The sequence below is a fragment of the Abramis brama genome (genome assembly GCF_963993115.1).
Source record: "Abramis brama genome assembly, chromosome: 14".
Classification (NCBI taxonomy): domain Eukaryota; kingdom Metazoa; phylum Chordata; class Actinopteri; order Cypriniformes; family Leuciscidae; genus Abramis; species Abramis brama.
Window position 1 is genome coordinate 36,419,181 of NC_139976.1, and position 26,690 is coordinate 36,445,870.

Consider the following 26,690-nt stretch of genomic DNA (forward strand, 5'->3'; position numbering starts at 1 on the left):
TGTGCTTCCCCCTAATATAGTCCCAAGTCAATATCTGCATAGGAAATCGCCTAGTGTTAATCTGCATCGCTATTTGTACTCATTGTGAATACGCAGGCCACAAGAAGTAATTAGGTGGGTTTTTATTTATTTTTTATATTACTTTTACTCAGGACATGCTAGCTGGCAACAAAGGATTCCATTCATTATGCTAAGCTAAGCTAGCGCCGACCCTGTCAAACTAAAACAATGCATGCACTGAGACAAAAATGCATTTGCCCACCTATCTAAATGTAGGAAAGAAGATGAATAAGCCCTATTTCAAAAAACGGTGGAGTGTTCCTTTAACTTGAGTAACTCTAGTGTGATAAAATCACTATGCAAAGTTATCTCAACTGTTTCTATACCATGATACATAAAGCCTTTAAACTCAACAACATGAGCATGAAACCAGAAAGGTTAACATAAAGGTATGAGATGTAACTATGTAACTATGCACAAACTCAATGTAAAAAACTAGAGTAAATGTATGTCAGTAATGCATAACTAAGTTCCTCTGCCTAGAAAAGTGTAGTTTCTTCATGAAACGGATGGATTACACAACTTTACAGCTCAAATAACACATCTTTTTACAGAATAAATCAAAATGCCCCTATTATGCTTTTTTTGTAGAGTGGTCAGCGAATGTAAAAGGTCTGCAAAGTTTTAAAGATCTAAGTGCATGACAAATAAAGTTATTGTCTCCTAAAAGACAAGATCCATTCTGAACTGCAGAATTGAGTCGTCAGCACTTCCAGTCTCACTTCCTGTTACACACCTACTTAACAATGGAGCAAATTTGCATAATGCCAGTCTATGGTCCTGATTGGCTGCCAGTGAACAACATCTACATTGCCCCGCCCGCAAACACTGTAGTTTCTCTGAGACTGGAAGAGTTTGGTTAGTGTTGTTCGTGTGGAGAAGAAGCTGTTTTCTGCTGCCAAAGCAAATCCACTTTGATGCACTTCTAAAGGATGAGATTGATACGTAAAACCGACACCACTGTTACTGTTTGTATAATTTTGTACAAAGTGCTGAGGAAGAGCTGAAATTCAAATGAGCGTTTGGTATCCAAAGCGTGCTGTTGGCAGTCGACCAATCACAGCAGACTGGGCCTTCTGACCAATCAGAGCAGAGCAGGCTCTCGGAAAGGAGGGGTTTAAAGAGACCGAATCCTTTATAGAAGCGTTTCAGACATGTGAGAAAAGAGCAAATGCTGCAATATATATTATGAGAAAATTAAAGTGTTTTGTTGGATGCATGTAAACCTATTATAGGAACAACCTTTAAAATAGCATAATAGGGCACTTTAATATAAGCAAAAATACATCAACTGCAGGACACAGAAGATGTGCATAGAGATGAATTTGTAATGAACCCAGACTATTCCTGAGATGATTTTTTGTGGCTAAAGTGTGTCAAACTTTGTGTCAAAGTGTTTTGTGCAAATGTCCTTAAAATTATTAGTTTATTAACATATAGGAGTCCAATTTGCAGCAAATTTAAATGGGTAACATTAGTAGTTTAGTTTTTTTTTTTTTTTTTTTTGTGGCAGTGGTTAAAAAAAGAACAGAACGGTTTTTCATGAACAGAATTTTTTCCCCCTCAAGACTACTTGGCTTTTATACACCTTTTTAGTTACTGTTTGCAGTTTTCAGATGACAAATAATTTCATGTGTATTTTAGATTTGCTAAATATTAAACTTGTATCACAGATAAAACATCAAAATATGAAAAAAAAAGGAAAAAAAAGAATATACATATACAATATGTACAGTTCACCACCAGAGGTTGCATGTATTAAAAAAAAGGATGAGATAAAAAAAATCAACATTGTGTTATTATAAATAATGTTACAAGAAAATGTAAAGCTACACAGGCTTGTCCTCAAAGAAGATCTGCGCGTACACCGTTCCTGTCTTTGATGCTTTGACTTCAGGCAGTGGCTTTATCAGTTCAAGCTCGGCATACGTCAGGCTCTCCTCTGCAATTTTGGGCTGTTGGGACGGGAAAACACTAGAGGAGTTACAGCTCGCATATAAAATATTTAATACAACATTTGGCAGTTTTGCAATACAAATAACAAACTTCTGCGTATTTCATAAAAGTAACTTACCAAAACCACTTTTCTGGGCTGAGGTTTTAAAAGCTTTGGCTTTCGCATTTTGTCTGCAATAGGGGCTGAGATGTAATATTGTAGTTATTAAACTGAGGTTTACAGTATGCACTTCAGTGATATATAGAGGTCAGTAATTGTACTCTACCTTTAGCCGGTATCTCTGGTGGCACATCTGGCTGCTCAACACTTTTATTTTTCTTGTACTTTCTCACCTTCTTGGGAAGAGCTGGAGACAGACTGACCACACTAGTGACCGTCTCCCCTGAACTGGACACACACGGACACACTCTCAGTTTCTGGGGAAGGTTGTCCTCCTCCATTTTTATCTCATAGAAAATCTAAACTATATTATCACCCAGCGATAGAGTAAGTTGGATATATAGTATATCCTACACTGCAAAAGAAAAACTCTTATTGAGTATAACATTCTTAAAACAAGATACAAAGCAAAATGACTTCAGGTATTGAGTTTATACTTGAAAACAAGAAAAAATATCTGCCAATGGGATAAGAAAAATAAACGTAATATTAACCCTCTGAGGTCGACAAACGCGCCGACGCGTTTTGCCGGATTTTCTCCACATTGTAGCACTATAAACTTAAATTACTCCATCATTTATGGTCATACAGAAAAAAGAAATATAAAAAAAGAATCTGTGATATTTCTCCTTTTGTATGTGTCCACTTACAATCAAATCAAAACATTGTGCTTTTGTAAAATAAAGAAAATAAACAGGGTGTGCGTTCTGCCTCTCCGTCGCGGTGAACTTTTTTTTCTTGAGCACGTCTATAAACTGAAACAAAACTCAGCGAATACTTGTCACACATTTATGAGCCATATACCTTTATAAACATTTAAGTGTGTACTTTTAAATGATCGGATTCAAAACGAAAACAAATATTCTCTGTTTAAGTAATTTGTATAAAACCAACAAGATGTCCAGCTTCTCAAACGCTTGCTCATTACAGTTAATTTGGCCACGCCTACTCGCGCAAAAGATATTCACATGCAAATCTCCACATGGAACGCGAACGCGCTCGTTACCTCAACAACAAAACACTTCACTTCACTTTTCGTCGAGTTTGAAAGACGTGCCTGAGCTTACATTGGATTTAGGCTACCTCAGAAGAAGAAGAACGCGATTTGAAGACAAGAAAGATAAGGTAAGAAATTCTTACATAGCCTAGTTTGTTATTGTTGCATAAATGTCACGTTGCAGCTGAACTGTTGCTAGATATATGGGGAATATTATAATATTTAGACCCGTGTTTACTGTGTTTGTGGATATCTGCTCAAACATAGATATGTTTATGGTAACCATAATGTTTTATATTTGAGAGTGATCGCGTTTGAATGTATCATATTTTGCAAGCGATCGCGTTTGAATGTATCATATTTTGCAAGCGATCGCGTTTGAATGTATCATATTTTGGATGAAAGCAAAACGCACCAAACGGCTTCATGTTTTTATTATTATCTCATTTCATATCATCATAACGGATGGAAACATTTGAAGTAACATGATAATCAATATATTTTTCTCTAGCTTAGTTGTTACTGAAATCTTTTGGAAGATTTATAGGCTGCTATAGGTTATTTATTGTTATTATTATTTTATCCGCACTGCGCATATACCTTATGCCTACAAGGCACAACAAACCTGGTGTTCATTATATTATATATCCTTGGAAACGTGTGTGTGTGTGTGTATTCTGTGAATTTTAAAAAGGAATTTTAAAAAGCAATTTTAACCAGAAAAATCTAATATTTATTTCCAAAATCGTGCAGGCCTTTCTCTTGATATCAGTATGTTCACTTTTTTTTTTTTTCAGGTCCCAGATGCCACTGAGGACTTCAACATTCACATGAGTCTCAGTACGTGAACATGGTAAAGTGAAAATCTTGGAAATGAAAGGTATGTACAGTGTTTTTAGGAATGGCACAAAGGTCTCTGTCTTTGAAGTGCTTTTTTGGCATTTGTTGTGTATCTTTGGATTATGTTGTGTTGTAAATAAATCCAAACAATTTAAAAGCCATTCTTTTTTAAATCTCCTCATTTACAGTATTGTGCAAGGTTGCTCAGAATGATAGGGGCCTGATAGCTCCTAATAGGGCCGTTAGGGGAGGTTCTTTGTCTTTCTCAGGTGAGAAAAGCTTACATATTAATGAGCTCTCGCATAAGGCTTTTTCACACAAAACACGTCGTAAAATTTTTAAATCAATATATTGTCTTATCTGAATGAGCAGTCAGGGTGATTTTCACATAGTTTTGCAGCAAATATTCTAGGCTACGTCATACAATTTTCAAAAGTCTTGTGAAGAAATAATCAGTATGGGTTTCATGGCCTTATTTCAGTGAGAATTTTTTTTTGTATTTTCAAAAACCACGCATAAATGTCATTATCTCAAAACTACAAACTTTTACATACATGCTGCTGATATATTATTGTAGCAGAGTTTGTGCTGAATACAGTGTAATTAGACTTTAGCCATGAAAATGTCAGAAGTAACAGAAATAACCAGAAATGTCAGAGCATGTCAGAACACCTCCAGGGCCCAGAAAACAGCTCAGACCTCAGAGGGTTAAAAGGAAAATTTGTTTCTTTTTTTCACCCCATTGGCAGATGCTTTTTATTGTTATTTGTTTTACGGACGTTTTGTTCCCATTTTTCCTGTATTTTGTCTTTTACCTGCATAAATACAGTTGTAAAGCAATATATTCTATATAGCAAATCTCAGCTGTGTGATTGTTTGTATTGTAAACTGTCTTAACAGCTCTCTATATAAAGTTGGATATATAAGCATGTCCAACTTTTTCCGCATACAGCAACTCTCGTAGGGTAATATGTACTATATATATGTATCTATAACTGCGTGATTGGTTATATCGTCTCAAAATGTAAACTATATTATTGGCCAGCTCTATTCTGCTATATGCAACTATAAGGCATGAAGATATTGACATCATGATTTTCTGTAAAGTTGCCTGTGTTGAGAAAAGCACTACACAAATACATTTGACTTGACTCATTTTTTCATATTTTCTCACCTGTTTTGTGGGCTCTTGACCAAATGATAGTTTTCTAACAAAAAGGAGCATATGAAAAAATGTCAATGAGCAGATTGTATGATGAGGAGCATCATTAACATGCACATTAATTGTTTATCAGACGGTTTTATATCAACAACAGCAAGAATCCTACCTTTTAATCGTCTCTTCCTCTGCAGATACTGACAGCTCACAGCTATAGTGAACATGCACATGCACAAGAGCCCAACACAACACACCAGCACAGCACACAGATACACATCTGAAACACAAGGGAAACAGTCGAAATACATGCATACTGTACGTTCACTGCGCAGAAAGACACAGCAGTGCCTATATAACAACATTCTGTGTAACCTTTTTGTATTATCCTGGCAATAAAGAGCAAAAAAAGAGAAAAAAAAACTAAATTTCACCTAAAGTAAAAATTCTGTCATTTACCTTGCGTCTTTCATCAGTGTTTTCTTTTTTCTTACCAATCTTCTCTAAACAGGAGTAGGGCAAATTTACTATTTTAGATTTACTTTTGCTCCAGCGCAAACCCTCTTTTGGTGTTAAAAAAAAACTCAGACTCAGAATTTACTGAAGACATGCAGTGAAAAATTAGCGCTGAAAGGCTTGGACAGGGTTATTTTTGCAAAATGCATATGCATTTGTAGAAGTTTCCCTATCAGAAATTGGTGACCTATTAAGGAACTATGTCAGTCCTAAATTCGCTATTCCATACTGATTATAACTGATTGTAACTGAAGTTGATGCATTTGATGCATATGATCACACCAGTGCAGAAACAGTGCCTGTTTCAAAGAAAAAAAAGACAGACAAAAACATTGTGCAATGCGACTGTAATTACTTTATCTCAGATACTTTATCTCATATTTTGCTCTTAAAGGTATAGTGGAGGATTTTCTTTTTCCGGGTGGATCATCAAGACTATTGGTCCTCCTAGTTGTCAATCATTCTGGTGATATGTTTACGTAAGGCCGTCGTACGTGCTCGTCGTAGTTTTCGCTTTCTGCGCATGCGCACTTTCAGGTGTATTATGTGTGGTGAGCTACGGTTTCAGCCATTCATTGAAGCTCGCCGTTCTCACCGGGTTTTTTCAAAATGTCTGAGGGTCGCAAGAGAAAAAGTGTCTACGAATTGTATGACAAGAAGAGAAAGGCCTCTGAAGAAAGAAACAAGACCAGAGTGTTTTTGGGAGAATATTTCACACGCTGGCGTGCGCTAAAAGCACAGGTTGGGCTTCCCACTGATGCCTCAGTCGCAAAGTTTCTACTCGACAGGTAAAGTTTGGCATGCTATTTGGAGAAATCCATTTAAAATCACTGCTAGTAAAAGTTAATGTAAGCTATGATTAGCGATGGCGAGTCTGACATAGTGGAAAAAGTGCAAATCTTCTTTTGGAAAGTAGGCTTGTATGAGCCATGCCGACAGCAACTTGTAAACAGAGTGTGCACGAGGAGAACTAGGCTCGTGCATGCTCTCTCGTGCACACGTTTAATAGGCGTTCCCTCTTGGGAGCAGGTTGAGTGTTGCGCATGTGCATTTTTTCAAAAAGTGGAGAGGGCAGTTCTTTTCTAAAATTCGGGAAGATCCTCCACTATACCTTTAATAGACTATTTATAAATGTTACAATCATGACCGAACACAAAAACAGCATTCAATCTTAGTCCCTTAGTCCCTCAGCAAAAATGCAATTGTACTAATGAATTAGTACATTCATTAGTACATTCATTAGTGGCGGCAAATCATTGGCTTAACGAGTAAGTCACTGGGCCCTATTTTAACGATCTAAGCGCATGGTCTAAAGCGCACGGCACAAGAGCAATTAGGACGTGTCTGAATCCACTATTGCTAGTTTAACGACGGGAAAAATAGTCGGCGCTCCCGGCACATGGTCTAAAAGGGTTGTCCCTATATATAACCTAAATATAAAAGTTAGGTCTGATTGAACGATTTATTCATTAAATTCTGATTGGATTCTGTTGGTAATAGGCACTTGCCTAAAGCTAAAAGAAAGTTTGTGCCTCTAACAAGTGCTTTCGGCCTTCTTTTTGTTCTGAATGGTGTGTGGAAAACACTTGAGTTTTGCCACAGACTCGTCCCAGCGTCTAGAACGCAACTGAATGCTTTTTCAAGCGGCTCCATACTTGAAAAATCGCAGAAAACAGGAAATGACGGAATATTTACGTACATATTTACAGCGGGTCTATTCGCACGGGATTAGTATTAGCTGAGGTTATTTTCCCTGACCTTTTTACAGAAGATAAAAGTCGCTGTAATCTTTACTGACACTGTCCGTAATGATTACTGATATGGCACATTCAGGCGGGACTAAAATCACAGAGAGGCTCTGGTAATAATAACTTCCCCACCTCTCCATGTTAAACTAATCCAGTCCGAATAGGGCTTTAGATATACTTTAGTATAAATTGACATACATGTGATTCAAAATGCATGAAATATATAAAGAAAACAAACAAAAAGACTCAACTCATGTGTTATTGTACTGCTAAATTCAAATCTGCTTTTGCTCTGAACCAGAGACGTCCTTAAACTTGTCATACGTTATAGCTGTTCAGTGTTTTCAACAGCCACATAATGTTTATTTTAGGTTTCAGTCATTTAAATACTGATAGGTACTAGAATAAAAAACATTTATAGCTAGCAAAATGCACATTGATGTTGATGGAAGCGGCAATAATAATCCTATCAAAAATAGGCTACTTTGATTACATATTTTGTTCACGTCAGACACATTTAGGTAGGTAACTATAAAGTATATTCTATTCTTCTCCCAGTTCACTGGTCACTTACTTTATGTTTTTCAGAAGAAGTGGAGGAATTTACATGTTGATTCTCATCAATGCAGCGCAAACATGGCGGCGCCTATCGCGTGATATATGAATTAACTAACATAATCATTATAAAGGTGTTTAAATGACAAAAAAACATTTACTTGCACGTATTTGAGTATTTACTTACACATTATATCAGATATTTCACAATATATTTAAGTTTGTGATTATTTTCTAATAAAAAAGGAAAAAATTATTAAAACCGATACATCAGTCATACAGTGCTATTGATGCATTGCCATTGAAATAGTAAGCTGATACCATCTAAAATAACAAAATGCCGGTGGCTCAGCTAGAGTGTGTTATTATATGTGAAAGGGTAAAAGAGATGAAAAATTCTATCATTTTTTACTCACCCTTTATATAATTTCAAACCTGTATGCATTTCCTTTCTTCTGACAAACACAAAGGGAGATATTTTGAGGAATGTTGTTCTTCAAATCTGAATGTTGTCCAACATTCTTCAAAAATATCTTCCTTTGTGTTTGTCAGAAGAAATAAAGTCAAACAGGCTTGGAACGACATGAGTGTGAGTAATGACAGAATATTAATTTTTTTGGGTTGAACTATTCCTTTAATGACAGATCATTATTCTAAAGTGGTACCAATAATTTTGTGAATTTCTGTTTTTCGTTAAGTTTTTTTTCCCTTCTTCTTCACAGCTGTCACATCAAGATTTGGAGCGTAGTGCATGTTGTCATTTTATTTTGTGATTTTGGAGCTTAAAGGACCCATACACTTTCATATGGAAAAGAGACATATGGGAAAAAAATATTTTTGCGTGAACTATCCCATTAAGAAAAGCTGTCAATCCTTCCATTTCTATTAGATTATTTGCTGCATCCGAAAGAACGTGTTTAGTGAGGTATTTTATTTAAAAAAAATTTGGTCCAAGAGAATATGTCTGAACATAGTTTTGTGGCTTACCTTCAAACAGACTCCACAGTTCCTGCTTTGGTCTACCGGCTGGGAGAACATGGACTGCGAGAGGAAGAAGAGAGAATTGCACACTCATCACTGTGGCTCCAGACCTTCATAATTACATGAAACAAGCAGTTAAATCAAGTAAATTGCAGGGGAAGATGTGTGTGGGATGACAGCAGCGAGGCTTTCCCTCTCTCTGGATATGGTCCTGGCTCATGGTGGCTAACACCCACTGTGATGCCCTGAAATACTCATAACCACGGCAGCTGACGACAGAAAGACTCGCAGGCCGGACAAACACAGCCACCTCGGCTACTGAGGACGTTTAGCCACATTTCTGGGTGTGCAACAGACCACTAAAGAGCTCATTTGACTCGCTTGAATCAAATGAGTTGAATTGATCCTGTGTGTTCTGCACTGTAAAAAATTATATGATCAATAAGTTATGACAAAATATATTTTTACATTGCTTTAATAAGTTTTTTTTTATAAGTTATACAAGTATACAACTCATTTTTAAGTCAGTTTAATGTAATTTAAGCAGAAGTTTAAGTTAAGAAATGTTTATAGTTACCGCATTCGTAAAAAAAAATATTATGGAAACAAATATTCTATAAAACATGATTTTTTTTTAACTGTATCATTACATTCATAAACTAAACTCAGGCCCATTGGAAAAATTGTGACTGGCGACATTTTTGCAAAATGATAATACATTGCTTTTTGCACATTACACGATACTTTAAAAGAGATATAACGAATGAGTGGCGCTACAAGCATGTTCAGTTTAATTCAAAACAGAAAAACATGAATCTGCCAGTTTTATTACGTTGGAACACTGAAAATAAAAAAATGGAGTAAGATTTTTTTTAAAACAATTTTCACTCATATTTTAAAATTAATTGCAAAGAAACTGCAAAAAACGCATTGAATTTTGAAGTAGAAAGACTGAAATAGTATTGTAAAACATGCAACATACAATAATGTTTTATTTATAACTGAATCATTTTTTATGGTGTATGTATCGTGGAAATACAAATAAAATGTCCAGTAAATATCACTGTATAGCGTTTGAAAATAACACAGAAGAGATAAAAGCACTCTTTCTGAAGCAACCATGTCATTATCTTGCTTCTTCAACTCTTATCATGACTCGTACCGAGACTCGTACCAAGCGCTTCACATCACGAGAGTAGTGCTGTACCAGCTGAGCAACCGAGCATGTTTACTATGTGAGAAAAGGCAGATGCGTTAGTTTACAAACCATGCACTATGGGAAAAGTGTTTTGAAGTCATGACATATTATTGTGTAAGGAACTGCATGAAAGTATGTGGAATCTTCTATGTAGAGTTTGTCACAAAATTAGAATAGAACATGCACACCATTTCCAGTTGGCTATATGCGTTCTTATTAACCACGCTGCAAATGTCTTCTGCTTTTTCTGCTTGCGCACGGACTACTATTTATTTCTCTATTCATGGCTCTTGCAGAAATGTGCTTATTTTTGGAGCCCTTGCTCATGCCTGACTGAACTGGGGAGGGACAAAAGCTCTATTGAGTCATGGCTTATATCTGGACAAAATAAGAGCCAGATACAAAATCTTCAGTGGTTTACTAAAGACTAATGTCGCTGTACAGTTGAAGACCTCACAGATGCATGAATAGAGATGCATGTTTCAATAGAGCAGCTGCATCAATTGACATTAATGATTTCATTGCACGACCACAACACATTCAACTATGAAAAGAAGCAGTGAATATATGAAAGAGTTTAAAAAAGTAGGGAATTTAACATCTTCCTTTGTCTCTGCAATATGAATGATCACATTCTGTGACATTTACTCATGACAACTAAGCCTTAATGGTTGGCGTGCCTTTTATTCAGCATTGCCATTTTAGCATTGGAAATAAAGATGTGCACAGCAAAAATGTTTAAAAATACAACCCATTTACTTCAAATCTAGGCTTTTCCACAGGGACAGCCTTAAAGGCTTTATTGATTTGCAACACGTGCTGACAAGATTCATACAAAGCGTCTCGCTATTGTTGTCGACCCCAGAAACACGGTCAGTATTCCCTGCTTTCTCTGTGCTAGTGTGTATTTAAATCTGCACCACATCCTCCCTCATGGCAGAGACACTCAGTGGCTCTCCTTGCAAATACTCTCAGTGGAAAATGTGATTGTGTTAGGAACAGAGCGTTTTGAGCTTAGTGGTATGGCCTGGTTTTGGGACTACCTCACTTATATGGTTGGATGACCTAAAATCAAAAACACAAATTATCATTTAAATTGAGTTTAGTTAAAGCTATGTATCAACTGAAGTATATAATTGTTCCATACTAAGTAATTACTAACAGTGAGTTCCTGATGGATAAAATATCCTGTTTCTCTCGCCAGATTACAGCAGTTAAATTGAAAACTTCATTTCGTTTCGACTTGAAAGTGTATTTTTACATGCACTTAAAGAAAAAAACCCTTTGTCAGACTAATATATAGTTTTTTATATTAATACTTTTGAATAATATTTGAAAAATAATATTTTTTTTACACTTTTAATAGCCCATGAAATGGCTTGACGAGCTCCATTTCTGTACTTACACTGTCTATACCCGACAATAAACCTATCCGACAGCATTAACAAAAGCAAACATGAGATGCAAAGGCATTTGCTGAAGCAACCATGCATTTCAGCTGCGTCTACAAGTCTTTGAGCTCATATATCGTGAATTTCATGGGATTCGTACCCGAGCGCTTCAAATCCCGAGTGCGATGCTGTAGCAGGTGAGCGACCGGGCAAGTTTACTATAGCTTCCCCAGGAACTATACCCTGGAAATCCAGAGTTCTCGCGAGAGCACAATTTGAATTTGCTCAGCAAGTTATTCTGGCGTCGAGTAATGATGCTCGTTTAATATGCCCTTGTAGCCGAGCTGCACCAATCACATCAGGTTATCTAATATAGGCGGGCCAGAGGCGAGCTAAACAGAAGACAACAGCGCTGTGATGTCAAAGTCATTAGTAAACATTGCAAGATGGCTATGGATGAACACCAGCTGTTTGAAACGGCTTTGGCCGCTACAATGAACGAGTTAGACTTGGCTTTTTATCTAAAAGAGGAACAGAAGACGGCGCTCGAATCGTTCCTTTGCAAGAAGGACGTTTTTGCTGTTTTGCTGACCGGATACGGCAAGATTCTAATCTACCAGTTAGCTCCGCTTGTGATTGGTCGTAGTTGTATCCAGTTGCGTGCAGTGAGATTTTCGAATGCTTGCTTGGTGCCGCTCCTCGAGTTGGGCGATTTGCATTACTCAATGCCAGACACTTAATCTTTCAGATTTTTCCAGGCTACAGGAAATAGGGACTTTGTGGTGGTACTCTGTGTGTTTCCACCGCAGGAATCAGGGTCTAAATGAAGTTCCGGGTAAATATTTCTCCCTCCGAAAGTCCCTGCTTGCGAGGTAGTACTTTTTCAAAGTTCAGGAACTTTCAGGGGTGGGACTTGGGCGCTGAACATGCTGATTGGTTGAGTTCATGCTGCATTTTGATTGGTTGACTCCACGCAGCATTTTATTTCAACCACCATCTGTTGCGGAGCGTGCAGTAACAGTTGTTTGCTATTCAAATCAACAATGGAGTTTAAAAAATAGGACAGATGGACCGACGACGAGCTTCAGGCTTTATTAAGCTTAAATTCAGAGGATGAAATACAGTGGGAACTATAAAGTAGTGTGCAGTCCTACGCCACCGGACTAAGTTGGCTAATCTTCATGGTACTTTAGACCACGGTGGAAACGCAGACAGCAACAGGTCTGGAGGAAACAAAGTTCCTGGGACAAATTGTTCCGGGTAATTTCGGTGGAAACGCGGCTTATGTGAGAAAAGCCAAACATATGGAGCTGCTGATGTGATGCTAATGTCAAAATGTGTTAGTTTACAAGTCATGTACTATGGTAAAAGTGATCCACACGAAAAATAAGTCTCAATATCAATCGATAATTCGCCCTTGTAGTCATAATTTGTGTAAAAATTGACGTTTTACTGCTACTAGTGTTCATTTCAGCAGGGAATTGCAGTGAATTGTTTGCATAGGTATGTTTTTCTGCAGAAATGTGGGTAGAGGCATGTTTTTCCAATGAGCCTTTATTAGGGGCCAAGCACCGAAGGTGCGTAGGCACCTATTGTATCTGTTCCCGTTCCTATTATTATTATTATTCTTCATTTTTCTGACTGGGAGTCTATGGCAGCCCATAGAACCGCTTGCGGGAAAGTTATAAAATTTGGCACACTGATAGAGGAGAGTCTGAACTATCAGCATAGCAAATTTGGAGTCTGCAATTCATTCCCTCTAGCGCCACCAGCTGTCCAAAGTTGCACTCATGTTTATGCTAATAACTTTTGAACCACAAGGGCTAGAAACAAAATTCTTTTTCCTCTTATTCCTTGGCTCAGTACGATTCGATTGCACCATATGACGTAATTTTCCGTCATGAAAATTTTTCCGCCATTTTGAATTTTCCGAAAAACCTACTTTTTCGAACTCCTCCTAGGCCGTTACTCCGATTTTCACGAAAATTTAACCAGATCATCTCCAGACCATGCTGACAAAAAGTTATGGAATTCAAGTTGATTCTCCAAACCGTTTTCGATAAACCCTCGAACAAATTTTACGTAGCGCTTGCGAAAACAGACATAAGGCTGTATCTCCGCAACGCTTTATTGGATTCAGACCACACTTGGTCCATGTCATCACAAGCATGACCTGAGGCAACATGCTGCGTTTCGGCACAGCACCACCTACTGGTCCGGAGATATGAAAAATAGATTTCTTTTCTTATAACTTCTGAACAGTTTGTCCAAAAATCATAAATTTGGTCTTGTTAGATTCAGGGCGTCATGCTGAGTCGATTTATATCCAATTTTCCCAGATTAGCCATTTTTGCTGTCAGCCATTTTGAATTTTGTGCTAAAATGCTGTATTTTAAGAACGCATTAACGGATTGTTACGAAAATTGGTATGGGTCATCAGCACAATGCCTTGAAGTAGCGTGAGAAGTTTCGAGACAGCGCCTCCTAGTGGTCAAAAGTTATAACAAAATTTACATAAAAGCTAATAACTTTTGAATAAATCTGGCTATTGAAATGCCACTGGTCTTAATAGATTCCTTGGGTCAAGCCGAGAACATAGATACCAAGTTTACCTTATTTGGCCGAACTTCCTGTCCGCCATCTTGATTTTCATTCAAAACCTACTTTTTCGAACTCCTCCTAGACCGTTTGTCCGATTTTCACCAAAATCGAATCGTATCATCTCCAGACCGTGCTGACTAAAAGTTATGGATTTCGTGTCGATAGACGAAACCGTTTTCGTATAGCGCAGCAGCAAAGTTGAGGCATGATGCCAAAAGGACTATTCAGGCTTTATCTCTGCAATGCCTTGACATATTGACACCAAACTTTGTATGTGTCATTGTCACTTCTCTCTGACCACATCACATCAGTTTCGTAACTGTGGTCGAAAGTGATAATCAATTAAATCATATTTTGTATTACTGTTTATGTGATTTTACAGCGATTTCGCCTAAAATCCTCTTTAAATGTCTTTAATTGCTCATTGTTGCAGTTGGTCTGACACCTTCAGCCATGATGGCATATCCTGTCATCTGCTTGCGCTTGGCCCCGATAATTGCTGCTTGCAGCTATATTTGGATTTGTTACTTGTCAGAGGCGATTCGACCAAAAACAAATTGATACATCCCTTTGTTCAGAGTAGAGTCAGCCATAGTTTTTGTTAGTTTTACCTGAAGGGAAAGACTGCAGATGTTTGGCAGTACACTCACATGTAGATAACACACATGCACTAAAAGCCACAAACATCCCATGTTGATTCCTGATGTGTTTAAGTAGGCCATGCGACGGCCACCCACAGTGAGCACCAGTGCCCCTTTTTGGGGAAACTCTGATCTGTTCCTGACCTGGTTTTTCTCTTCGCCTTTTATGACTCTTGCTGCTTTGCTGTGAACCCCTTTATACATTAAAAATATGTCTGGACTTATTTAGTCTTGGATCCCGAGAGCGACAGCAGTCTCTCCATCCTCTGTGTGTCTGTAAGTTAGTAAAGGAAAACTCCACTCTTCAGCCAGTGTCAATAGCGTTTGGCTGTCACTACGCCAGTGTTCACTTTGTTTCTGTCAACCCCAGACGGCCAAAAGACAGATATATAGCGCATAAATATTAGATCACATTTCCACATGTTTTTAATGGAAAATCTAACACATACAACCCCAAAACAGTTTCTCGACATGTCGCTTATGCGGTGAGTGTTTTGACAGATTTTTCAAACCTCGAGACAATTTAAGAGTCTAGATGAGAGAAACTCTCAACGAAAAGTCACAACAGCATATGGAATAGTGCTAGTGATGGGTGCTTTTGTGAAGCTTCAAAGCCTTTATGAAAAATAGATTCGGTGAATTAAACAGCAAAAGTCATGTGATTTCAGGAGGCTTCGTTTCGTCATAACGGTTTCGAAACGTTTAGAAATGTCAATAGTTCATCCCACTTAAGGGATGATGATCTGCGCGCATATCAGTGTCTAAATTTGTAGATTTTTTTTAATGACACAGAGAGTAGTTATTAACCAAGCTCTCCATAAATCAAACAACACAATAATAAAATAACTCCTATTATACACACACTTCATATTTAGTGGTATTTGATGATTTGTTAAAGGGGTGGTATAATGCCCTTTTCACAAGATGTAAAATAAGTCTCTGATGTCCCCAGAGTGTGTATGTGAAGTTTTAGCTGAAAATACCCCACAGATATTTTTATATAGCATGTTAAAATTGTCACTTTTTGAGGGTGAGCAAAAACGCACCGTTTTTGTGTAGGACCCTTTAAATGCAAATGAGCTGCTGCTCCCGGCACAGGGGGCGGAGCTTCAAGAGCTCATGTCCTTTTTGTGTCACACACACATGCACTGAAAATTTCAAAAACTTTTAGCCTTTTATGTTCAACCCGTGAGGAATGTTGTGTAGTCTCTACCAGCCGTTTGTTGTAGTCCTTAAAAAGCGATTTCTGTAAAAGCAAATATCTCCCTTTGCTTTGAACTTTGAGCGTTGTAACTTTGCAGATGTTGTTTATGCTCAAACAGCAACATTACACACTAACTAAAGTTATCATAATCATTAAATCATAATCAACCACCCCTTTAATTGCTTCTATATGCTCAACATTTGCAATTGGTTTCTAAAAGGTGTTTTTAATGCATGATTTGGGCTTTTGTTGCATTTACACCATACTGACCCACCAGCCTGTGGCGTTTTGAGGAGTTTGAAACAGTGAAGCATTTTGCGAAGCAATTGAAGCGTATTTTTTTTTTCCCATCACTAAACCGTGCTGTGCGTTAGACAAACCTCTGAGCTGCGTCGAGGCCGAGCCGTTGGTCAAAGCTTTCCATCGTTCCCGCTGCTTCTTAAACTCCTGCACCCTGCAGCTGTAAAGACCCCTGTCCTGCTCGCTGATGTTCACGATGAGGAGGTTGTATATCTTGCCGTGTTTCACCACTGTGAGTTTCATTTTGGGCTTGTGGAAGCTCTTGGTGTAGTTTCCGTAAAACTTGGCCCTCTGCATGTTGACCCGGGCCACCAGCAGCTCCTCTCGGCCCGACTCCGGCTGAAACATCCAGCGCACCACAGGCAGACTCGCGGGCCGGCGCCGCGGGCTCACCTGACAGGACAGGGTGACGTTCCCCCCCTCAGTCACCACCGTGAACGGAGAGGGAGTTACTGTGACGTTGATGGCCCAGCACACATCTGGAAATTATATGACATTGATGAGAGAGATGCAACATTTCATGGAGGCGCAATGTTCAAGAAAAACGACTGCTAACTGGATGAAAAATTATTAAACACAAGTTTTTTGTTTTTTTATTCAGCGTTTACGTCGTGTAAGCCAGCAATTTGTTTGAGGCTTTAAAGAGCATTGTAAAGCAATGCATGCTGGGATATTAAAACTGAGAGCCTTTCCAGACCCTGTTGCTTCTGCTTAATGAGACTTTTTGACAGACCATCTGGAGAACATTACTTGGGTGGATCTCAGACAGACATCGCCACAAATTCATATATATACAGTATATATATATATATATATATATATATATATATATATATATATATATACTGTATCTATACTGGTTTTCGAAAGTTTGGGGTCGATAATATTTGTTAATGTTTTTGACATAAGCCTTTTATGCCCACCTAGACTGCATTTACGTGATCAAAAAAACAGAAAAAACCCCCAGTAACATTGTGAAATATTTTTACAATTTAAAATAACTGTTTTCTATGTGAATATATTGTAAAATGCAGTTTATTCTTGTGATCAAAGCTGAATTTTAACATCATTACTTGTCTTTAGTGTCACATGATCCTTCAGAAATCATGCTGATTTGCTACTCAAGAAACATTTCTAAATGTTATTTGTAAAAAAAAAAAAAAAAAGTTGTGCTGCTTCATATTTTTGTGGAAAGTATGAAAAAAATACCCCCCCCCCACCCCCACCCCCGCATCCCCACCACATTTTATTGTGGTGTTTGAGGTCAGTTCCCCAAGCATCATTTTGTGAAAATGTACAAACTGGAAATAATTACTGTATATAAAACCATAATATACAGACATAAGTTCTATAATGTATACTTTATAAGTTTAGTTATGTAAATCTGAATATGGACTTTATAAATATAAAGTTATAAATAGATGTAAACATACTTCTACACAATCTGTCACAATCACAATTTTCCATGGACAGTAAGCATTTTTTAAGGAAGAAAACAACCTGGTGTGTCAGTTCTTTCTGAGGATGTTGTGTTATTTATAAACTCAAAGTGACGCGCACACACACACACACACACACACACACACACACACACACACACACACACACACACACACAGAGATATGATTTAAGTAACAAAAAGTGAGGATGTTCCTTATATACTTGTGAAGGAGGAGTCAGAAACCACAGCATACTCATAGCCGAAGTGAATTACCAGGAAAAAAACAAACAAATGAACAGTTGAAACTTCATACTTTCCTAGCATTTATATTGAGGCGTTTATATTGTGCATATGTCAGCTTGGCTGATTGGGACAATACACAGACCACATCTAGTCTGTCTGTATGATGACCTTCAGCTTTATATTCAAACTCTCAGAACCACAAAAACACATGAACATTAAAAAGAAACATGCATTAGATGCACAAACAGTTTGCAGTCACTTGCAACACCTAGGCTGAACAATCACTGGTGATCACATGTTAAAATCAAACCGACTGCACTTACTTCCAAAGAGGAGTTTAGTCAGGAGAGCTGTCACCACTGCAGAGATCTTCATTCTCCAGTCCGATGGGCTCCATGCAACTCCAGTTCAATCTCTTCACAAAAACTGCCTATGAATTCCTCTACTCTTTTTCTCTCTCTTCTGTGTAACCCGAGACAGGACACGCTCTGTTTTTACTTAGTGTACACCCTCTATCCTCCCCCTTTGTACAGGACTTACACACACCACACTCAATGAAGGCGATGTCATTTCCTCTTCAGAAGGTGGACATCCAGTTTTAGTTGGAGAAAGTTACAAACAAGGTTTACTGCCAGTGAAACATCTCATACTCAGGTTCTTTATTGGCTTCAAGAAACTTTAAGGAATTCAAGGAAAGTAATGGTTCTTAATAGTAGTATCTATGCATGTTGTAAGTTGTGGCTGGAGTGTAAAACTAATCCATGCATTTCACGTTTCAATTATATAATTTGTCATGAAAATGGCCCGATGGAAGCTGTCAAGAAGGATATTGTTGAAATGGCTAAATCTGCTTTTAATGTTGTTTTGGATATTGCTCATGTGTAGGATGTAAATGGTCACAATGTCCTCAGAATAATGTTAAAGCACAGTGTTAGCCCTATATGCTCAATGTGAAGTGTGGCAGGTCAAGGAAGACTAGTGAGCATTTTGACAGGAGGATGAAAATCTCCTGAATGTGGAACCACCTCAAAAACACCTTAAGACCTGGAAGAGACGTCCGATTCATCTCGAACCGTAAGAGGCTGGATTGAGAGGTTGTGTACTAGTAAAGAAACCATTTATTAGTTTTGTCTACTGCAAAAAAACACCTTTGCATTTGCCGAAGAACATAAGGATTGGAGTTGTGTTCTGCAGTCCGAAGAGTCAAAATTTAACAACCTTGCATTGAATGATGTCAGGTATGTTCGTAGGAGACGACTAGAGTGTTTTAATACCAAATGCATGCGCCATAATGGTATTGAGGACGCAGAGGTCTGCAGAAGGTGTTGGAAGGATCTACAAAGTTGCTTGTACTTTGAATGTAGACCAATATTTGGGAATCCTGCTGAAGGATCTGTTTGGAAATCAAATGTGTATTTTCCTGCACGATAATGATCCCAAACACAACACGCATGCAATGGAAGTGTTCATGCTCAGCATTTTGAAGCCTTCAGAACTTAAGGAGGATTGGAAAGAAGTTAAGCACGACACATGCGCAAAGATTTATAAGTCGATAGGAGAATAGCTGCTGTAATCAAAAACGAGAGAACTTGCAAAATATTAATAAATGATTACATTGTAGTCAATGTGTGCTTGCATGTTACGATAATACACACAATACGGTACATGATAAAGCCACATTTAATTATATGCTGGAGTTTTTTAATTTTTAATACCCTAACCAAGTTTTGTATATAATTCTTCCCAATATAACATAGGCTACTCATATTTTGATAGTATTTTGAACCGGAAGTGTCATTCAAAGTGGATACTGTGCAAATATCACTTTTGGCCACTACTGTGTGTAGATATAGTTGTCTCATCAAGATGTTTGAAAATGAAATAGTTATATATAGTTAAATATGTACTGTTTTTCAGCTAATAGTGCAAACAGTTGTGCAACAACAGTGCCCTCCTCTGGATAAAGTGAGACATTGTATGATACAGTTAAAAAAAAGCCTCCACATTGAAAACCTGAGATTTAAAATGAAAATGAAGTTTTAGGATTTTTTTTTTTTTTTTTTTTTTAGAAAAAAGCTTTATATATATATATAAAGAAATGTTATGTAAAATGAAATGAGATTCTGCACTATTCTGCTTGTGTACATACAAAATCATGAGTTGCAAGACTGTGGATTTTTATATTGTAATTAAATTGAGTGTAACGATTAGAAGAAAACAAATGCAAGACTCAAAAGTGACACTTGTATACTGAAATATTATGACAACATATTATGACTATTGAGGATATTTTACGTGCCCTCTTTAGTTCAAAAGGCTTGTAAATCACCCAAAGCATGTTTTCCTTTAAATCATGAAATCATGTGTTTTGCATATGTTTCTGTTATGGGTAGGTTTAGGGGTCAGAGGTTGAGTTATGTCTTAACATCATTAACCTGATATGAAATCCAAAAAAATGTAAGTCTATGCAATGTCCTCACTAATATAGTGAAACAAATGTGTGTGTGTGTGTGTGTACAGTATGTATTTGTGTGTGTGTTTGTGTGAGTGTACAGTATGTGTGTGTGTGTGCGAGCGTGCGTGCGTGTGTGTGTGTGTGTGTGTGTGTGTGTGTGTGTGTGTGTGTGTGTGTTTAGGGTCCATAACAGCCTCAGGCATCTGTCACAGCATGCATTTTAATAAAGATAAATGACTCTAATTCAGACTCATTCGACTGGTCTGGAAGGAGCTGTTAATTTTTTATTGACTAAATTACAAATACAGTCATGTTTGATTACACATAAATGTGATTTGATTGTCACACAACACAGGCAAAAAGTCATAAAACAGTAAAAACCAATAGGTTTTCTACCTCAAATGAAATGACAAACGTGCTTAAATCTTTTGTGCTTTTTATACATACGCTATATTAACAGTTCATTTATATCCTGCAAATATAAACATTTTATTCATGTAAATGCAATTATGGCTCTCAAAGTGTAAAAAGCACAAAAGATTAATGAAGGCAGAGCAATGACGCTGATCTGCTGAATTTGATTTAATAAATAAATCAGTATAAAATCAGTCATAAATTGACATATTAGATTGTGTTCTCTGAGCTTAATATCAGAATATTAATTCATCCTCGGAAGAGATTTCATTCCCTCCTGCTTTCCATATCAACGACCCTATAGAATAGAGGTCATCATTGTATGAGATTCACTTCCACACCAAACTTTCATCATATAGTGTAAAATGCATATAACAATATTCTTACCGTGAAGATGCTCTTCTTATTGATACTTCTTTAAAAAAAATGTTAAAATGTTAATGATTAATATTTTGTCCTTTTGATTAAAAGCTTTAATATTTGAATCAGATTTCTAGGAAAGCACTTACCTGATGATTCGTTGTCCAGCATCTGCTTTCTGATTATGTAGATTTTCAATAGCAGAAAACAGATGGAGAAGAAAAGGCCAATCCCTGCTCCTATGACAGCATATTTTATTTCTGAAGCTCAGGGGAAGAAAACATAATCTAATTAAAACGGTTTTCAACGCTAAATGGGTTTTACATGGTTTGGATTGTGAGTTTCTTTACTCTTTTACCTGGTTCATCACTGGAAGAGTCCTGTCCATTTACACGTGTCACCAACAAGCAATCTGTAAGAGAGTAGTCGAGTTGATAATCCTTAGTTAAAATATATCAGATTATTATGTTGCCTTGAAGTAATATTAATGTAATGTTTTTGTTCTGTTTTGGTGTAGTTTTAGTGTTCCTTGTTGTATGGGCTAGTTTCCTTGTGTCCACCTGTGTTTCGTTTAGTTTGTGTATTCAAACCCTCTGTTCAGTTCTTTGTCTGGTGTCTTCGGTGTTAAAGGTTATGTAATGTGTAGGTCATTTCTGTGTGGTTCTTAGTGAAGGGAGAAACAAAGCTTTTCGAAACCAATTGTTTTGCAAAATGATTCACAGTTTTGAAGCCCTCGAAACACTGGTCCGTGTAAATGCAATGAAAACTCAGCCCAAACATGCATAAAAAGTTCAGTCTATTACATCGAATCAACAAATCATCAAATACCATTAAATATGACGTGTCTGTATAACAGGCCTATGCGTTATTTTATTAATTTGTAGGGCTTGTTTTTGTGTTTTATGGAGGGAATGGATAGTCAGGCCAATAAGAGACAATTAACTACTGCACTTACTTTTTTATTATACAAATGTGTCATTACAAATGTACAAGTTTATGAAACTGATCCGAGATCAGGTAAAAACGGCATAGACACTGTTTCATGGGTTCACTGAGATCATCGGCCCCTAGTGGCGAACCATTGAAATGTCAAAACATTTGGAAACAGTTGTGACGTAACCAGGGCCGTCGCTAGTGGGGTGAAAGGTGGTGACAATTATAGGGGCCCCCGCTGCCCAGAGGACCCCACAAAATCCAGCAGTTATACTATATAGGCCCCTGTTGTATGAACAATTATAATATTTATATTAGTTGTATGCCTGAGATTTAAATGAAAACCACAAAAACATGCAATATGGTTAAATATTTTTTCCAAATATCTGCTTCTCTTACCTCCCTAAAAATGGTTTAGTCCGATCTAAAGTATTTATTAATTATTCAGTCAGTGACAAACATCAGATGGACCCAATAAGATTTTAAGTCCCACCCCAGCTCGTGAACAGAACCAATCAGAGTTGAGGCGGCAGGTCCTGAAGTTAACGATGAACTTGGTGGAAGAGCAGGCGACTAACTGACTGAAAATTTCGGGGAAAAGAAAACATAAATCAGGGCACCAGAAGCGCCATGAAAAGAAGGAGAGGGAGGCCAGGAGAGTTGTTGTATCCCGGTCGATCAAGACGTTAAAGACAGGTTGTTTTGTTATTTCGCTGGGAATAAGAAAACTATACCGTCTACAATCTGCCGGTTAGGCTATTGTCACTTTTCATTATCGGCGCGCACCACAGTCGACCGAATGATTACATGGTCAAAATTCCTGTCTTTTTACACTATTGTAAAAAGAGTTTAAATTTTTTTTACACCAGTCACGACGCATTTCATTATTCACCTGACGTGCCAGCTGATGATGTATTTATTACATCAATAAAACACGAATACAAGCGGTGAGTCAAATGCACGTTGGATGCATCCACTGCACTTGGATGAATACATTTATTAGCTTTATTTAATAATATTACCAGTTCCATATGATCTTTATTAAAAAATAAGACAATAAATTATTTTATTTGTAAAATTTGACTGCATTCTTGTCAATTTCTAAATGTTTACTTTTTGATTTATGAATTATAACAGACTGATTGAAAGAAAAAACATTATTTTGCTGTTACTTTTTTTAAAATTGGTTTTATTATTTAACAATTTCTTGCTTTTTTAAAGTTTTTATTTGTTGTAATTTTTATATAAACATTTAACTTTTAAAATATTTTTTTACAACAACATCACCATCTTCTGTTATATGTGGGCCTCCATGCTCATCTATTTACAGTATATGATATTGGTGGAGGGTGGTGGGGGCCCACATCAATATTTTTTCAGGGGGCCCTGAAACCTCTCGCTACGGCCCTGGATGTAACGAATCCTCGTTTACTGAAATCACGCGACTTCGGCATCGGCAGTTTAATACGCTCTCCGAACTACTGGTTTCGAATCAAAAGATACACAAAGATTTTGAAGCTTCATGAAGCAGTGTTTTTAATTTTTCTTTAAGTAAAGTGTAAGCAAAAATACTGTAACAAGTGTTTCTTTTGCCACATAAGCCTGTTTTTAGCTTCATTATGTAAATCAGTGTCTCTTTATCGGCTGTTTGATCAGCTTCCTGGAAACACAATTAAGACGTGATGATCGAGAGGAAGTGAGATTAGATCTGTGATTGCGACATCACTTTCAACTTTAACACATTAGCTTACCACACTGAGACGTGCAAACCTTTCTCAAAAATGCAAAAGACAAACAAATGCAAAAAAATATTAAATACTTAAACAGTCAACACATATTACAATATATCACATCTTTATAGAGTTTTATCAGATTCGTTTTTTTGTAATGATACTTTGCATGCAGTCACACACTTGACATGTGTTGACCTAGTCAATATTCAATATTCTAGTTCAAAATGTGCGTCTGCGTCCAACACGCTCTTGACAATAAAAACAAGAATTCTAGCAACGCGACGTCCATAAACTGAATGATAATTCCTTACCGATGGTGAAGATGAAGCAGAAGGCTGAGCAGTATCTCGCATGTTCAGACATTCTTACGTCTTGTCATGTCTGGCTCTGACATTAGTTGTTTGCATTGGGTTTTCTGCTGTGCTGCTGTTGAAATTAAACCATTTCCTGTACGTTCACCAAGTGATTTCTAGATAAGATGATGCTGATGATATGCATGCAGCTCTTCAGTTTTCTTTCCATTAGGGGGTAATTGTTTTTAAAAAGCAGTATCAAGATACAAGATATGTCCATTCTGAAAATGCTTGCTCTATAATTTCGAATCTCCATTAAGCATCATGTGTTAGTTAAAGAATCAGATCAGGTCCATCAGGCTAAAACCCTCCATTCAATGTGTTGAGACGTTCATGCATTGCATGCGAGATCTATTGCACCAATTTGTTTTGCAACTAGAGGTTTGACCACGACACACGATTGGGGTCTGTACCATTTCTTTTTTTTCTTCTTTTTTTTGTGAAATTCAAAGTGACAGAAAAGGCGCTTATAATGTTAGAAAAGATTTCTATTTCAAATAAATGCTGTTCCTTTGAACTTCCTGTATCACTGTTTCCACTAACATATTCAGCCGCACATCTGCTTTCAAGTTTGATAATAATCAATGTTTCTTTAGCAGCAAATCCGCATATTAAAATGATTTCTGAAATATCATGTGACACTGAAGACTGAACATATCACAGGTTTTAATTGTGTCTAGATGGATATTAGTGAGTACATGCTCAATGGAAGGGCTTCCATCAACAGGTTCTTGTTACACAGTCAAAGGTCACGAACATCAAGTATTTTGCTGGCCAGAATGCAGACTCACTCTTCAGGGGTCCTGATTCGGTCAGCGGTGCATGTCTGAAAGACAAGCACTAACAGGTTGGCATAACAAACATGGCGGATTAATGGAGCATTCAGAAACCGCAAACATGCCAGCTCGTTTGATCTTGTTTCGATAAACTGCCAGTAGAGACTGGCCTTACCATAGCAACTTATAATCATGGCCTTGGCCGTCCGTTCTCCCAGCTGCTCAAACTGGTGTCGGGTTCTCCCAGCTTTGTGTGGGCTTCATTTGGGAAGATTCACATTTACACACCGAAACATTAAAATCGGCATCAAAAATGACACTAATATCATAGGTTTTCACAATCAAAGTGACTAATTTGTGGTCTGAATAGTTGGGCTAAAACAAGCAATGCTATATCTGTCAAAGTCAGCAACACTATTTTTAATGCATTAATTATGCCCGATAATGCACCTTATAATGCATTGTGTGATCTCATCAATAATAATACTGATCTATTCACTGAACACACATTTAGAAAGTATAATACATTAAAACAGACAACCAATCTCAGATGCAATCTGCAAACATTGTTACAATTATGTTTGAAAAGATTCATTAGGATGCAATATAAGATACATTATGATAATGCATTACGCAAAGTTAACAACAATTAATAAAAACGGTCAGAAATGAATTGCTCATTGTTAGTTACGTTTAGTGAATGCATTAACAATAGGACCTTTTTGTAAAGTGTTACAGCTTTAATCTTTTTATCATCTAATGGGGCTTAGCACTGGTATTAGCAATGTATTTAGTGCAGAGTTACTGCATAACTGCTATTCTTATCAACTCTGCCTTGCTATGTTTAAATTAGCAACATTTATTGTCAGTTGTTCCCTTGTCATTGCCTCAAAGTTATCTTTGTACAAAGAGCTCAACATAGTGCAAACTCTCTGCTTGATGCTTTACCATGTTTAAATTCTAACAGGCTTATTCATTTAAGAGAATGAAAAAGGCAGTGACCATCTTAAAATGGGAATTTCGAGAGATTGAATTGTGATTGTTTCCTCTATTTAGATGTTTACTTATGAGTGAAAATAACAAAATCACTTAAATATTGTTCTAAACTGTATTTACACTCCACAAATTTTGCCAAAAGGCCTTATAGAATTTGGTCGCAATTGTTTTATTGGTCGCAAACCTTATAGAAGAGATCAATAATAATAAAACAGTTTTCTTATTTATTTTGACCTCCTAGGGATTATGATCAACATTTTCTGAAGCTTAAACATCTTCTCTTACTGACCATAATTTAAAATGAACACAAAATAAGTTTTCTGGCGGTGTTTATTTTGCACTCTGTGCTTAAAAGAGTAAAGCTGTGCCTTTCAATAGAGCTTCAAAATTCCTCTTCTTGTCTCACCAAACAAACACACTTGTGAATTTCCATAAATACTTACAGGCTGGTGTTGGTCCAGTAACACGAGGTAAACTGTGTGCATGAAACACCTCCCAAAATGCTTATCATAATCTCTTAAACCATAACAACAAGAGCTCTTTGTCTGCTCTATTTATGTCTAGTGTGAGAAAAGCTATTACTCTTCTGGTAATAGTAAACACCATTTTTCTTAAGAGAAAGGAATGACACATCATACATCTTGATTTTTTTAATGTTGTTTTAGACTAGAGCAACAAACCA

At 37.1% G+C, this 26,690-nt stretch overlaps 1 protein-coding gene across 2 annotated transcripts; it reads right to left on the reverse strand.

The window, feature by feature from the left end:
* Positions 1-1,541: 1,541 nt before the first annotated feature.
* Positions 1,542-18,517, reverse strand: vstm4b (V-set and transmembrane domain containing 4b). Of its 2 annotated transcripts, XM_084136030.1 has the most exons (8): positions 18,312-18,517; positions 16,385-16,783; positions 8,976-9,029; positions 5,342-5,449; positions 5,188-5,221; positions 2,283-2,404; positions 2,135-2,199; positions 1,542-2,015 (listed from the first exon to the last, which is right to left on the reverse strand). In XM_084136030.1, exons 1-8 carry the CDS (start codon positions 18,361-18,363, stop codon positions 1,890-1,892), a joined length of 960 nt encoding a protein of 319 aa, XP_083992156.1. In that variant the 5' UTR covers positions 18,364-18,517; the 3' UTR covers positions 1,542-1,889. The 2 variants fall into 2 exon arrangements, with proteins under 2 accessions (XP_083992156.1, XP_083992157.1); XM_084136031.1 differs by lacking the exon at positions 5,342-5,449 and having other exon boundaries at positions 18,312-18,478.
* Positions 18,518-26,690: the final 8,173 nt, after the last annotated feature.

Coding starts and splice junctions, on each gene's coding strand:
- vstm4b (XM_084136030.1), bottom strand. CDS start 18,363: ATGAAGATCTCTGCAGTGGTGACAGCTCTCCTGACTAAACTCCTCTTT. Junction 16,784..18,311: donor GACTAAACTCCTCTTTGGAA/GTAAGTGCAGTC, acceptor TATAATTTCCAG/ATGTGTGCTGGGCCATCAAC. Junction 2,016..2,134: donor AGCCCAGAAAAGTGGTTTTG/GTAAGTTACTTT, acceptor CCGTCCCAACAG/CCCAAAATTGCAGAGGAGAG.